Below are 16,040 nucleotides of genomic sequence, written 5' to 3' on the forward strand. Positions count from 1 at the left end.
GGCCCAAGAATAGAGATTAATGGAGGAACTTCTCAATCCCCATTGGTAGAGGAAGGTGATAACCAGGCTTGTGACCAGAGGGAGAGCTTGAAGCCAGATGATCTGGCTCAGATCCCCGTGGTCACCCGGCAGCCTCAAGTTCCTTAACTCACACAGCTGCTTTGAGGAGGGGGACCCTGAGGGAGAGTGGGGGGGGGCTGCCCCTGGCAGTGAGGAGTGTCTGGTAAGCACTAGCTATTATTATCTCGTCCTCGGTGAAGGTGACACTGTTCTTGGGCAGCAGAACCCGGCACTCCAGTGCCATCTGGTGTCTGGTGGCCCTGTCTGGCTCCAGGCAGGCAGTGCCCAGAAGCAAGGGCGCGTATGCCCGTGGCTCACGACTCAGACTAGGGCTCGGGGTTCAGCAGCTGCCTGTGGATCCAAAGAGCAGCTTCACAACGGTGAGTCAAATGCGAAGCACCTTGTTCTCTTGTGAGGGAGTGACTCAGCTACTGCACCAAAGAAACAGCAGGAAGCTGATTCTGTTTCCCAGGGCGCCCCAGGAGGATGCTGAAGCCTATCGTCCCTCTCTCCCCTTGCGGTCACATCTGAGGCCTAGAGGGACACGGGGCATCCTGAGTCTGGCCTCTGTCAACACTTGCTGAAATCAGGCACTGCCGCCCCAGGAATCCTGGCAGGAGCCCCCTTTAAGTTCAAGGAACAACAGGCATTCCATACTCAAGGGCCTGACTCAGTTTACCCCAGATGAGAATTGAGTGTCTGTGTTCATCCCCACCAGAGAGAGTGCTCCTCTAAGCTGCAGCCTGGGAGAGCACCAGGGGCCACTCCTCAGACAGAGCACTTTTATCCTCAAAGGTCAAGTTCTAGCGAGTTCCAGCACGCTCTGGTGCTTTCCTGGGGGCTTCTCAATGACTGATTTGGGCCATCAATTTCCTTCGAAATATTCTAGGGGTAGGGGTGTGAATGAGATGGAGAGGAAACAAGATTGGCCAAGTGTTGATAATTGTTAAATCTGAATAACAAATTTAGCGGGGGTTAATTACACTACATCTCTAGCTTTGTCCATTTATAATAAATAGCCAATAGTGGAGTATGGTGATGCACTCCTGTAATCCCAGTACTTGAGAGGTTGAGATAGGAGGATCACAGGTTCGAGGACAGCCTCAGCAAAGTAGGGAGACTCTCCGCAACCTATCAAGACCATGTCTCAAAAAATTTTTTTAAATAAAAGGTCTGAGGGTTAGCTGGGCATGGTGATGCATGTTTGTAATCTCTGTACTTGGGAGGCTGAGACAGGAGGATCACAGGTTTGTGGCCAGCCTCAGCTACTTAATGAGGCCTTCTGCAACTTAGTGAGATCCTGTTTCAAAATAAAGAATAAAAAATAGGGTTCAGAGGTAGAATGCCCTTGGGTTCAATCCCCAGCATAAAAAAAAAGTTCTGAGGGTATAGCTTGGAGGTTGAACACTCTTAGGTTCAATCCCTACTACCACCAATAAATAAATAAATAACCCATAACTTTTAAATATGGACAAACAAAGTTGGGTGCGGTGGCATGTGCCTATAATCCCTACTTTTGATGCTGAGTGAGACAGGAGAATTGCAGGTTCAAGGTCAGCACATGGTAACCTAATGAGACGCTGTTTCAAAATAAAATAAGTATAAAAAGGCTGGGAATGTAGCTCAGAAGTAGAATGTCCCTGGGTTGAATGCTCAGTATCCCCCACACACATATACAAATGGAAAAACTATAATAGATCAATACAGTCTTAACAAAGAAAAACAATTCTTGCTTCCATGCAAAATTGTTAAATGGGCACTCCTGTCCTGTCCTTGGAGAAATCCCCCAAGCTTCTGGACCAGCTCCAGTGCAGTTTGGGACTACAGTCTTTACCCTGGAGTGGCTGCCTCCGTTTGTGAAATCTAGCCCCGAATAGTGGCTGGGGCTAGGAATTTAATCTTTGTTTCAGGGTGAGGGAGTGGTGAGAATCCTAATGATGGTGTGTATTTGAGTCTCACCTTTGGGTCTAGACCTTTTTGTAAAAATTATAGCAATATTTGATGTAGAGGGAAAAAAAAGAAAAGAAAAGAAAGAGAAAGAAAGAAAGAAAGAAAGAAAGAAGAAAGAAAGAAAGAAAGAAAGAAAGAAAGAATTACCAAAAAGGAAGGGAGGGAAAGTAGGGAGGAAGGCAACATTAAAATAGTTAACATTTTATTTTTATTTTTTAATTTATTTTTATTGGTGCATTGTAATCATATATCACATCGGAATACAAGACTTGAGAGGATATACAAGCACACATCATCCAATTAGCCCTCATCCAGTCACCATCCCATTCCCTCCCCTCCCTGATCCCATGCTTGTTTGGTGATTAACTTTGATACATTTGTTTATGTACCTCCTGAGTTTTAAAGAGGCTCCATCCTCCCCTATTCCATACCCTCTGATTGGTCACCTTAATTGCTTCACTATAGGGCCCTTTCTATAGCTCAACCTCTTCCTGTTGCCCCTTTCCTCCTAGTTATTGCTGATTAGGGGAAGCATCTGATTTTTATTTTCTGCAATATTTCTCTGTGCATGCCGCGTTGCAAGTACCGATCCCACTCTTGACGGCCTCAGTAGTGGCCTGGCTACCTGGTGGACTGATCCAGACCTCGCTGGCTCAAGCAGCAGCCTTGCCTCATGGGAGGCCCCGATTCTGGTCTCGTTGGCCCCAACACCGGCCTAACCCCTCTGCTGGCTCCGATCCCGGCCTTGGAGGCCCCAGTAGCAGCCTTGTCTCACGGCAGGCTCCGATGCCAGCCACTGGCCCCGACACCGGCCTAACCCCTCAGCAGGCTCTGATCCCGGCCTCGGAGGCCCCAGCTCCGGCCTTGCCTCACGGCAGGCTCCAATCCTGGCCTCAGAGGCCCCAGCACCGGCCTTGCCTCACCGGCCTTGCCGATCCCAGCCTCGCTGGCCTCGGTACCAGCCTAACCCCTCGGCAGGCTCCGATCCCGGCCTCGGAGGCCTCAGTAGCGGCCTTGCCTCACGGAAGGCTCCGATGCCAGTTGCTAGCCCCAGCACCGGCCTAACCCCTCGGCAGGCTCCGATCACGGCCTTGGAGGCCCCAGTAGCAGCCTTGCGTCACGGCAGGTTCCGATGCCAGCCATTGGCCCCAGCACCAGTCTAACCCCCCGGCAGGCTCCGATCCTGGCCTTGCTGGCCCCAGTACCGGCCTAACCCCTTGGCAGGCTCCGATCCTGGGCTCGGAGGCCCAATAGTTAACATTTTAGCCGGGCGTGGTGGCACACACTTGTAATCCCGGTGCTTGGGAGGTGTAGACAGGAGAATTACGCAGGTTTGAAGCCAGCCGCGCTGGCTTAAGAGACCCTGTTTCAAAAAAAAGTATAAAAATAGGTATGGGATTGTAGCCAGGACATAGAAGGGTTTCCAGGAACCCCAATACCACACACACACACACACACACACACACACACACACACACACATTAACATTTTACAAAGTAGAAGCTTAAAGTCCTAAGAATTTTCTTGTCCTAATAGACCACAGTTTAGCTACAAAGGGCTCATACAGCTTCACAGGCACCTCCCAGCCTCAGTGAAGCAGGTCGACCCACTGTGGTGCTGCACGCCTGTAATCCCAGTACTCAGGAGGCTGAGACAGGAGGATCACACATTCAAGAACAGCCTCAGCAAGTGGTGAGATTATCATCACCCAGAGAGACCCTGTTCTGAACATAAATAAAATAAAATAAGGCTGGGGATGTAGCTCAGAGGTAGAATGTCCCTGAGTTCAATCCCCAGTAACACACACACACACACACACACACACACACACACACACACACACACAGAGAAACAGCTTGGCTTTGTATCTCTGTCTCGTGCTTCCCCGCTCTCTGTATCCACGTGCCATCCTGGTTCATACAGACACAAACAAGAATGACCCCAGCCTTAAACACGGACTGATCAAGAAAGACACAGAATTCTGGACTATGGTATTGACAAGAGCTGGAAGAGCCCAAGGGCCATGACTAGTTCTGCCTCAGGCAGTCAGAAAAAGCTCCAAAGAGAAGTGACATTTGTGCTGGGTTTTGAGAAATAAGTAAGAGTTTACCAGAAAGTGAGTAGGAGGAAGGGAATCCCAGACAGAGGAACAGCTGGGGCCATGGGCAGAAGTCTGAAAGACCTGGGTGCTTTGGGCAAGGAGTGAGCTCACTGCTGCTACAGTGGTCAGAACACAGAGGAGTAGAAATTTTTTTTCCAGAAGACAGCGGGAAGCCACCAAAGATCTTTATCACGCAAGAGACAGACCAGAGCTTGTCTGTCTCAACCTGCCCTCTTCCAGAATCTAGTGCTTCTTCCTAGTGGGAATGCAACAAGCAACCCCTAACCTCCACGAGGCCCTGGTAGAAACCTGAGAGAGGGGCCCAGGCTTCAGAAGACTGAGTGGACGGCCACAGTAGACAGAGCGGGGGCCAGCGTGCCTTCCAGGTCTGCGCCATCCCTCCCCCTGTTGCTGGAGCCTTTGGGGAGAGGATTATTTAACACTCATGCCAGGTGTGCCTGGAATCCCAGTACTTGGGAGACCGACGGGAGAATTGTGGATTTGAGGAAAGCCTCAGCAACTTAGCAAGACTCTCCTGAACCTAGTGAGACCATGTTCCAAAATAAAAAGGGTGAAGGGTATAGCTCAGAGGTAGAATGCCTCTGTGTTCAATCCCCAATACCATACAATAAGTAAAAACAAACAAACAAACCCCTCTCAGCCAGGCACAGTGGTACCCAATTGTAATTCCAGTACTTGGGAGGCTGAGACAGACGGATCGCAGGTTTGAGGCCAGCCCCAGCCACTTAGTGCGACCCTAAGTACAGGCCTCTATTTCTTTATTCACAACAGCAAAATCCAAATCGCCTTGAAAAACAGAAGTTGCCTTGCTTCAGTTTTGTTCTCCTAGAAATTCATTTGGAGGCAAAATGACCAGCACAGATGCAGGCCTATTTATAGTTTCTATTGATTCACTTCTGGAGACTCATAGTTCACTGCAGAAATCCTAATGTATCTGTTTTGGTTTGCTTTTTTTTTTTTTTTTTTTTTTTTTTTGGTACTGGGGATTGAACCCAGAAGCATTCTTCCTCTGAACTACATCTCCAGCCCTTTTTATTTTTTATTTTGAAACAGGGTCACGTTAAGTTGCTGAGACTGGCATTGAATTTGGCATCCTCCTGTCTCAGACTCCCAGGTACTGGGAATGCCACCATACTTGGCTGCCTAAATAAAGTATTTGATTATGTGGCACTACTCTGGACTCCACTGGGGGGGGGGGGGTAGGTAATATGTAGCACATGTACCATATTACTTCTCTAAAATAAAATTAGAAACAAAAGCCTAAGATCTAAAATCAGTCAGGCCCTAGGGTCTAGGTTACTCTGTAAAGATATTTCATCTTACCTTAAAAATCAGACCTCAGGGCTGGGAGTGTAGCTGAGTGGTAGAGCACTTGCTTAGCATGAGTGAGGCCCTGGTGCTGCAAAAATAAAAATAAAACCAGGCCTCCACTGGTGTAAGCGCGGCAGGTCCCGCAGTGCAGACAGCCCTGCCCCAGTTCTGTGGCCATCCAGGCCTCCCTGAACTTCATTGTGATCATCCAGACCACTTCCACACACCAACCCTTCCCTCCTCCTCTCCCCACACCCCATCCCAGAAGATGATTTAACCTTCTGCTTTACAGGGAAAACAGAGGCTCCCTCCGCCCACAGAAGCCCATCCTGTCCCCCTTCCCCTCTCTGACCCCCACACCCCAGACCTCTACCAGCTTTTATGTGTCCTATGTCAAGCCAGTCCACGCAAAACAAAAGCAAGACAATGTGCAAATAAGCAGCAGTCGGTGATTCCGGAGCCTTCTCCTGGCAATGCCCCCATTTCATAGGTAAACTTTGATTGGTGCTCTGTAATTATACGTCACAGTGAGGTTCGGGGTGATGCACACACGCGTGCGCACGGCCCCTGGTGCCTTTCCCTCCCGATCCCACTCAGTCTCCTCCCTGTGCGTGTCAGTGAGCTTGGCAGTGATATTGTCACATATGGATGTGGCAGTAATTGGAGAGTTCCCTCCGTCGAGCCTCCTCTCTCCCCCACTCACCTCCCTGCCCGACCCCTCTCACTCTTCTCCTGGTCTCTCATTTTTCCGAAGCCCTGTGTTTCCTATTTTCTCTCTAGATTCCACCTATGAGAGAAAACGTTCGACTCTTGGCTTCCTGAGCCTGGCTGATCCCTCTTAGCACAGCCACTTAGCTCCAGTCACTTTCCTACACATGACATAATTTGGCTCTTTATGGCTGAGTAGAATTCTGCTCTCTGTACATGCCACTCTTTCCCAGCAAGCTGACATCAGATAATGCCCTTTCCCTCCATCTCAAGGCTGCCTTCTCCAGGCACTGCTCCCACCTCATCCTGTCTGCCTGCCTCCTCTCCTTCCCTCCTCTGCGCCCCATGCCTCCTGGTTCCTGATGCCCTCCCTGTGGTCTGTCCTGACCACACTGGCCCTTCCTGCTGGCCACGCAGCCCCCGGGTGGCTTTCCTCCTGCCTGCGCCCTTGGAGGGAACTCTTCTTTCCTGCCTGGAGCTCTGGGGGTTAACCCTGCCAGGCGCTGGCCACTTCTCACTCTATCCACTGGCCGCTGCTTACAGCTGCTCTCTCTCCTCTAAGCCCCAGACATCTGTCCAGCTGCTATTTAACAGCTCCTCCTTGACGCCTTGATGACACATGAAGCTCAGCCTCAGGACTCGATGCCTGGCCTGCCCCTTCCCCGCCTGCCACCTGTTCCGCTGGCTGCATGGCCACACGCTCCGCAGGACATCTCCCTGGCATCCCCCACCTGCCACCTGGACCCTGGAAGGGGCTATACACACTCTTCTCTTTCAGAAATGGGCATCTGGCTGTGTCTCTCCTTCCTCGGCCCCTTGGTGGATTCCTGGCTCAGGGGTTTTCTTAGGATGAAGATGGGATTTCTGCAGACCTTTGACTCCTCCCCCAGCCTCACCTGCACTGCTGCTGCCTTGCCTCTGCTTCCCGTCACACACCTCCCTCTGCCCACACTGATCCCTCAGCACAGATGCCTCCCCATGGTGACCTCAGGCTATCAGCTGGAGGATCCCTTCCCCTGAGAACCCTCTCCCGCCTGATTCTGCATACCCCCCTTACAGGCTCTCCGGGCATCGGGTGCCTAGACGGCACAGCCCCAGTCACATTTGCAATCTAGCACCTGCAGGTGGGATCCTGTGGCCAATGCCCATCTCTCCAACCCGACGAGGCTGCAACCCTGCCCGTTTTCTGTGAAAGGAAAATGGATGTGGAGAAGGCTTTGGAAATTGCCCATGCCACCTAAATGTCCCTGACTGGTAGTTCAGGCCCCAGTCAGGACTGAGGGCAAACAGAGGTTGGTCAGGAGCTGCCTCCCTGGAGGTGTCTGCTTCTGTGTCAAGTGCTGGGAGCTTCTCTGGCTGGGAGCACATGGATGTGTGTGGATGAGCTTTGGACCTGGGAAAGAGGGGGCGGAGTTGGCAGGAGGGAGCAGAACACCCCCACTGCTATTCGAGGCGACATTGGTGTTTTCAGTTTCTTTTTCTTTTTCTTTCTTTCTTTTTTTTTTTTTTTGGTACTAGGGGTGGAACCCAGAGGCTTTCTACCTCCGGACTATACTCCCAGACCTTTTTTATATTTTATTTGGAAACAGGGTCTCACTAAGTTGCTGAGAGCCTCACTAAGTAGCTGAGGCTGGCTTCGAACCCATGTGATCCTCCTGTCTCAGCCTCCCAAGCGCAGGGATTACAAGCGTGCACCACCATGCCCAGCTTGGTGTTTTCAGTTTCTTATGCTATTGTACAGTCTGTTCGGTGCAGAGCTTTTCCACACCATCGCTGAAGTGAATGGTGCCCGAGAGCCGTGCACTACGCATACGGCCTTGGCCATGCTCCTTAGTCTGGCAGCTCCATAGGAAGCAATGATTGCAGCTAAAATTATGTAAGATTTACTATTTGTCTCACAACAGTCCTCTGAAGCGGATGCTTTCATTACCCGTGTTTTGCACACGGGGAGACTGAGGCTCCGAGGAGTTAGGCAAATTGCCCAAGGTCACACAGCAGCCGTGTCTTACTTCCACACGCTGCCTCTGAACTCCCCTGAGGCTGAAGGAAAGGGGTGTGGCGGGAACCCAGTGCACGCGAGCAGAACCACAGTCTCTGTGTCTCTTTTCTTCTCCCTGCCGCTGTCTTCCCTGTAGCTGGACAAGATGCTGGACCCCCAGGTGTGGCGGGAGGCGGCCACGCAGGTCTTCTTTGCCCTGGGGCTGGGCTTCGGCGGCGTCATTGCCTTCTCCAGCTACAACAAACAGGACAACAACTGCCACTTCGATGCCGCCCTAGTGTCCTTCATCAACTTCTTCACGTCGGTGTTGGCCACCCTCGTGGTGTTCGCCGTGCTGGGCTTCAAGGCCAACATCATGAACGAGAAGTGTGTGGTCGAGTAGGTGGCGTCTCCTCCTGTCTTCCCTTCCTCGGGCGGGGGCAGGTGGGCCGTGCAGGAAGGGAGGTCCCTCTGCTCTGCCCAGGAAGGAACTCAGGAGCATTGTTCCCAGCCCTGGCCCACAGGATGGGCTCAGAGATACCTCTGAAGATGACCCGCGGAGGTCCTTCTGCAGAGTCTGGGAGGTGTCTCCTGCACCCCTACTCCTGCCTTCCTACCTGTCCCTCTACCTTTGTGCTGCAGGAATGCTGAGAAGATCCTGGGGTACCTCAACTCCAATGTCCTGAGCCGGGACCTCATCCCACCCCATGTCAACTTCTCCCACCTGACCACCAAGGACTACGCGGAGATGTACAACGTCATTATGACCGTGAAGGAGGACCGCTTCTCGTCTCTGGGCCTGGATCCCTGCCTCCTGGAGGATGAGCTGGACAAGGTACGGGGACAGGCAGGGACCTGGAGACCGGCCATGTGTGCCTAGAGGGTAGGCCTCAGAAAGCGCATGGGGCACCATTCATTTATGTGACAGGTGAGGACCCACTATGCATCCAGAGAGAAAGAGGAGGGAAAGTGGCATCCAAAGCCTGAGGCATCAGTGTAGATGAGGGGCTGAAGCAGACAGCAATTGCAGAAACCAGTCAATGTGCACAATGTTTCATGCATTGGACGGGCTTCCTGTGCCTTGTGTAATGCAATTAGGAAAAAAAAGCCCAGGAAGTTGGGTGCAGTAATGCACACCTGTAATCTAGTACTTGGGAGGCTAAGACAGGAGTATCACAGGTTTGAGATCATCTAGGACAACTTAGTGAGACCCTGTTTCAAAATAAAAATAAAAAGGGCTGGGGGTATAACTCAGAGGTAGGGCAGCCCTGGGTTCACCCCCCAATACCACACACACACTAAAAAAAAAAAAAAGCCCCCGACACAGTGCATGAAACATGTCTACGTTAGTGTTTTCCCTTTGCTTTCTGCCTTGAGGAGTTGAGAATTAATATTACCCACTACTCTACCCAGGAATAGCCTGAGATGGGGGCGGGGGGGCTTGATCGAGATCTCACAGCTACTAAGAGGCAAGCGTTCCCTGGGTTTCCCTGGGTGTTTCTGTCCCTCCCCCAGATTTCCTCATTTCAACTCCCACTGCCGTGAGGACCCTCAGCCCCTGGGACACATAAGACAGGCTGCCTCCTGCCAAGTCTGGACACCTTTCTTCTGTTACAATTGCACTACCAGGAACTTTTTCTTTTTTTTTTTTTTTTGGTGGTGGTACTGGGGGTGGAACCCAGAGGCTTTCTACCTCCGGGCTATACTCCCAGACCTTTTTATATATTTTATTTGGAAACAGGGTCTCACTAAGTTGCTGTGAGCCTCACTAAGTAGCTGAGGCTGGCTTTGAACCTGTGCGATCCTCCTGTCTCAGCCTCCCAAGTGCTGGGATTACAAGCGTGCGCCACCACGCCCGCCTTACCAGGAACTTTCAAAATGACCATTTGTTAGAAGGGGTCACAGATCACAGGTTTGAGGCCATGGTAACTTAGTGAGACCCTGTTGCTAATAATAATAATAATAATAATAATAATAATAATAATAATAATGATGATGATGTGTGGTGGCACATGCCTGTAATCCCACTACTTGGGAGGCCAAGACAGGAAGATCACAGGATTGAGGCCAGTCCCAGAAACTTAGCAAGACCCTGTTTCCCAATAAAAATAAAATAGGGATGGGGGTATAGCTCAGAGGTAGAATGCTCCTGAGTTCAAACCCCAGTAAAACGTGTGCGCATGCATACACACTTTAAAAATAAATGAAAAGGGCTGGATTTGTAGCTCAGGTAGAACGTCACTGGATTCAATCCCCAGTACCACATACAAAAAGGGGTCACAGGACAGAGCCCTGGAACCCTGCTGGAGCCAAGGCTCACATGGGGCGAGCAGGATCCCAGAGTCTGGGCTCACTTTGCACTTCTGAATGAGCCCAGAAGCCTCCCCAGCTCCTGCCTGAGCACCATGTCAAAAGTCAGCTCCGCTGAGCTGGGTGTGGTGGTGCATGCCTATAAGCCCAGCACTTGGGAGGCTGAAACAGGAAGATCACAGGTTCAAGGACAGCCTCAGAAAATCAGTGAGTAAGACTCCCAGCAACCTAGCAAAACCTTATTTCAAAGCAAAATATAAAAAGGGCTGGGGTATAGCTCAGAGGCAGAATGCCCCTGCATTCAATCCCCAGCACCACAAAAAAGAAAAAAAAGAAGTCAGCACCACTGGACTGAGGGACCGATACCCCATATCCCTGAACCCTTCCCAGGTGGTTAAGATTTAAAAGCCCCAATCTAGGGACTTTGGCTGGTTACAACCTCAGGTGACTAGCAGCAAACAGGACCTTCCATGTTCCATGAAAACCTGCCCCATTCTTGTGGGCGTAGCCTGGAACTCAGAATAAAACTAGGACCATAGCAGTTTTTTCATGTTATATGGCCCCAATAGCATCCAAACAGCAAGAATTACTCGCTCACTCCAATGGGGGTGCCTGTTCCCTCACAGTCACCGAACATCACGGGACAGCATGTGAGTGTTGTGGGCAGCAGGGTGTGGGCAGGTACCCAAGGAACAGGAACCCAAGTGCTAGAGCAGGGGATCCACCTTGGGTACCCATTAGAGTCTCCTTGGAGGGCTTTGTAAAACCCCAAACCAGTGTCACCCCAGGTCAATAAAACCATCATGCCTGGGAGGAGACCTGGACATTGGGGATTTTAAAGGCTCAGATTTAGCCCGGCGCAGTGTTACACACCTGTAATCCCAGGACTTGGGAGGCTGAGATAGGAGGATTGCAGGTTGAGGCCAATTTTAGCAACTTAGTGAGAACCAGTTTCAAATAAAAAGGGCTGGGTGTTTAGCTCAGAGGGAGAATGCTCCTGAGTTCAATCCCCAGTACCACAAACAACAAAAAGTCTGGGGGTGAGAAGTTCAGAGCTAGGAGCAGCCAGCGTAGCTGGGGCAATCAGGGGAGATGTCTCCTGCCCAAACCAGCAGGATTCAGTGGAGGCGAGGCTCCCTGTTGGAGAAGGAACAGTGGGTTCCCTAAAGTTCTGAACATGGTAGTAAAGACGCAGGGGCTCCCAGTGGGGGTGGTCCTCACGGGTCCTCCTCTCCCTCAGTCCGTGCAGGGCACAGGCCTGGCCTTCATCGCCTTCACTGAGGCCATGACGCACTTCCCCGCCTCCCCGTTCTGGTCCGTCATGTTCTTCCTGATGCTCATCAACCTGGGCCTGGGCAGCATGATCGGGACCATGGCGGGCATCACCACGCCCATCATCGACACATTCAAGGTGCCCAAGGAGATGTTCACAGGTAACTCCTCCCCACAGCCCCACCCGGCCCACCAGGATAGAGGACAATCAGGTTCTGGCTCTGGCTTTACAAAGAGTGGGTTCTAACTGGGTCACTCGGGTCCTGGCACCCAGAAGGCCCTGCCCCCTCCCCTACCAGGGCCCAGCTGTAGCCTGGCCGGGCCACTCAGTCCCAAGTGTTCAGGAGCCAGGAGGACTCAGCTGTTTGGAAATTGGGCCAGGCCTGAATTGGGAGCTGGGCCTCCTGCATGGGTTCCCTTGTCTCTCTCCCACTGAGTCCTCAGGGAAGGGGTGCTGGGTGCCCCCTCTGAACCTGGGAATACTCAGCTGAATCGTTTACACTCAGTGCAGCAATTAAGAGGACCAGCTGCAGGGGCCAGGCCCCGGGCTGGGGCAGGGCCGCGGGGGAGACAGGAGCTCCATGTTCTGCTTGATGGGGGGCAGCATGGTCCCCCCGCCAGGCGACGCCAGTGGCGGGAGGGACCTGGGTGCCCCCAGACCTCCAGGGCCCCGCCCACCCTGCACCCGTGCCCCCACACCGGCCTCCCGGCTCTCTGTAGTGGGCTGCTGTGTCTTTGCATTCTTCGTGGGGCTGTTGTTCGTCCAGCGCTCCGGAAACTACTTTGTCACCATGTTTGACGACTACTCGGCCACCCTGCCACTCACTGTCATTGTGATCCTTGAGAACATCGCGGTGGCCTGGATCTATGGAACTAAGAAGTAAGGGGGTCATGGCGGGAGGCGGGGACACGAGGAGGGTGTGCCGGCCATAACTTCCTGGAGAGTCCTGTGCTCCAGGGCTGCTTGGAAATGGGCCAGGAGATCCTAGAGTCAGAATGTCAGAGCTAAAAGCCCCCTTTGTCCCTGGGAAGCGAGGCCTAGAGGGTGGACACACCGAGCAGGCCCCTTGACTAAGCACCCGAGCCAGGCTGAGGTCCAGGGTTCAGGTCCTGGCACCTGCTACACTTCTTTAAATGACCACAGCCCATTTCCTAGGCACCAGGCCCCTGTCAGAATTCTGCTAAGTTTTGTAAGCACTCGGCAGAGATATCTGGGTCCCTCACCTCCTACAACTTGTAGACTTCAGCAGCCTGGTTCACAATTTTAAAGTGTGGTTTCAGCTCCAAATCTAGGATCAGCCAGGATAAGAGGATTCAGCAGTAAGAAAAGATCGAGTCTCGTGGCCTGAGCCTAAGGTAGACCTCCACTGGCTTCTGGCCTCATCCCTCACATAAGGACAAAGCAGTGTCCCCAGGGATTTCTAGGCTTAGGCCCCCTCACTGTCCGCTATCAGCAGTGGCTTCGCTGTTCTTGCCCTGGGCAAGGCCTGGGGCTATCCGCTATCCCTGGACCTGGCTTCAGGATCAGGGCAGCTAGCTTATTAAAAGAGTGCAGGAGGGGACAGGGAAGGGGAAGAAGGGGCATTCCTCTGTGCCCACCCCAGAGCCAGGGCTGGAACAAGCACTGCGTGGGGCTCTGACTCCGAGTGCCGTGGGATCCTTCAGCCCCTGGACCCTTCTTAGAATATTATTTTTAAATGCATAAAACATAATATATAGGATTATGTAGGACACTATATTAAAAGTAACAAATACTGTTTAAATCTCAGAAATAGTGGTATGGGTATAATTTATTGTATTAAGTTACAAAATCTAGTTGTGGGTTTAATAACAAGGGTAATTTCAGAGTGGTGATGAATATAAATGATGGCTCTAGATATCTTCAACAATTGTAATGTTATATGAAAATATCTGTGATTTGATATTTGTGGCAAAAAATCATGATACTGTGGTTGCTGGAATTTATAATAGAAGGAATTTCTAGGTTTCAGTTAGGTGTGATTGAGGCAGAGATGATTTTTGTGTGCCATTCAAATACACAGCCTGAGCCGGGCGTGGTGGCGCACGCTTGTAATCCCCGCGCTTGGGAGGCTGAGACAGGAGGATCACACAGGTTTGAAGCCAGCCTCAGCTACTTAGTGAGGCTCTCAGCAACCTAGTGAGACCCTGTTTCCAAATAAAATATAAAAAATGGGTCAGGGAGTATAGCCCAGAGGTAGAAAGCCTCTGGGTTCCACCCCCAGTACCACCAAAAAAACAAAACAAGACAAAAAACAAACAAACAAACAAACAAACAAACAAACCAAATACACAGCCTGCCTGCCTAACTCCTGAAATCCTCTGCACATAGTCCTGAGTCAGGGTAGCCTCTGCCTTTGGAGTCTGGGGAAGTGCAGTGCTACCTTTTCTCCAGCAGGGGGAGCTTGAGCTGGGCAGGGAGGTGGGAGTTGGGTGCTAAGTGAGCACAGAAGCCCTGCTGCCCAGGGCAGGTCTGATGTGAGGTCTCCTATCATCTCGCTGGGCGGAGCCAGCTGTGAGGCTCCACATCCTGACTAGAGCAGGTCAGTGAACTCAACTCTGAGCACTCGAGAGATGAAGAGCCGGGGAGGGTGGTCACTGAGGGCTTCCTGAAAGGGGCACAGAGATAAAGCCACCAATCGCTGGGCCCTCTGCTGTGCCTGGCAGGTTCATGCAGGAGCTGACAGAGATGCTGGGCTTCCGACCCTACCGCTTCTATTTCTACATGTGGAAGTTCGTGTCTCCACTGTGCATGGCTGTGCTCACAACGGCCAGCATCATCCAGCTGGGGGTGACACCCCCCGGCTACAGCGCCTGGATCAAGGAGGAGGTAAGGGCTGGGCCCGGGACCCCAGGGGCACTTGCCTTCTCACAGGACTTTCATTGCACAGGTGATCAGGATAAACCCTTAGATGGCAGCCATTCTGTGCCAGGCCCCGCCAGATCTCTTGCCAGCTGATCTGTAACCTCTACGTGTGTGTGTGTGTGTGTGTGTGTGTGTGTGTGTGTGTGTGTGTGTGTTGCGGGGTGTCCTTGGGATTGAGCTCAAAGGCATTCTACCTTTGAGCTACATCCCCACCCCTATTGTATTTTTTGTTTTGAAACAGGTTCTTGCTAGATTGCTGAGAGTGTGGCTAAGTTGGTCTTGAACCTACGACCTTCTTGTCTCAACCTCCCAAGTACTGGGATTACAAGCATGTACCACCATGCCTTGCTTGATCTGTAATCTTAACAACAGCCCAGAGAGAGCAGTAGCACAAATGGGGAAACTGAGATTCAGAAAGATGAGCACACCTGTGTGGTCCTTCTAACCCATATTCTCTCTCTGTGTCTGTGAGGTGGGATTACCCATCCATTTTACATATGTAAACACTGAGACCTCTTAACCAAGGCGACCGGCTAGATGTTCAGGTCGCACCCTGAGCTGCTGGTGCCTGGCCAGGACGGTGGGAGGGGAGCGAGCGGATGGCCATAGGCGAAGGCAGGAAGAGGTGGTCCTGGGGGCTGTGCAGTGCCCTCAGCAGCACCCCCTCTTCCCTCCCCCAGGCTGCTGAGCGCTACCTGTATTTCCCCAACTGGGCCATGGCACTCCTGATCACCCTCATTGTTGTGGCAACTCTGCCCATCCCTGTGGTGTTCATCCTGCGGCATTTCCACCTGCTCTCGGATGGTTCCAATACCCTCTCCGTGTCCTACAAGAAGGGCCGCATGATGAAGGACATCTCCAACCTAGAGGAGAATGATGAGACCCGCTTCATCCTCAGCAAGGTGCCCAGCGAGGTGCCCTCCCCCATGCCCACGCACCGCTCCTACCTGGGGCCTGGCAGCACATCGCCCCTGGAGACCAGTGGCAACCCCAATGGACGCTATGGAAGCGGCTACCTCATGGCCAGCACCCCTGAGTCAGAGCTGTGACCACTGCCCCACCCTGCCCGTCTCTCCCCTGATGCCCAACCTGCCCACTGGGTCGGGCCTGGTCTCCTCCACAGTGGCCACCAGGCCCAGGCCAGGCCCTCTGCCCAAGGAGAGAAGGTCATGCCCTGCCTCATTCCCACCCTAGTCCCAGCCGACTCTTCTCCCCAGGCCCGAGGGCCGGGGACCTCCACCCCCCAGTCCAGGCTCCCAACCCTCTAATCCTCTGAGAACCTCGTACCAAATTGCAGCCATGTAACCAGAACAATCCAAAGTCCTGATTCCCAGTACAGGAGGGACTCTAGGTAGCTACCTGAGGGGTCAATCTACCCACCCCCTCACTGTAAACTGCTGCCCGCCATCCTTGGGTCTGGGGGAGGTCGCTGTACTGGGGTAGGT

The 16,040-nt window shown here is 52.2% G+C and overlaps 1 protein-coding gene across 2 annotated transcripts in view; it reads left to right on the forward strand.

The window, feature by feature from the left end:
* Window positions 1-15,644, forward strand: part of SLC6A17 (solute carrier family 6 member 17) — a gene marked incomplete at both ends in the record, with an annotated part of 31,337 nt that extends 15,693 nt beyond the window's left edge. The window contains 6 exons of one of the 2 annotated variants that reach the window (XM_080691201.1): window positions 8,287-8,528; window positions 8,772-8,964; window positions 11,680-11,872; window positions 12,432-12,591; window positions 14,397-14,559; window positions 15,276-15,644. In XM_080691201.1, the coding sequence (XP_080547327.1) occupies window positions 8,287-8,528; window positions 8,772-8,964; window positions 11,680-11,872; window positions 12,432-12,591; window positions 14,397-14,559; window positions 15,276-15,644 (1,320 nt within the window). The remainder of the gene's footprint in view (window positions 1-8,286; window positions 8,529-8,771; window positions 8,965-11,679; window positions 11,873-12,431; window positions 12,592-14,396; window positions 14,560-15,275) is intronic. The other variant, XM_080691202.1, reaches the window with a different exon arrangement.
* Window positions 15,645-16,040: the final 396 nt, after the last annotated feature.

The sequence above is a fragment of the Muscardinus avellanarius genome (genome assembly GCF_963383645.1).
Source record: "Muscardinus avellanarius genome assembly, chromosome: 3".
NCBI lineage: Eukaryota > Metazoa > Chordata > Mammalia > Rodentia > Gliridae > Muscardinus > Muscardinus avellanarius.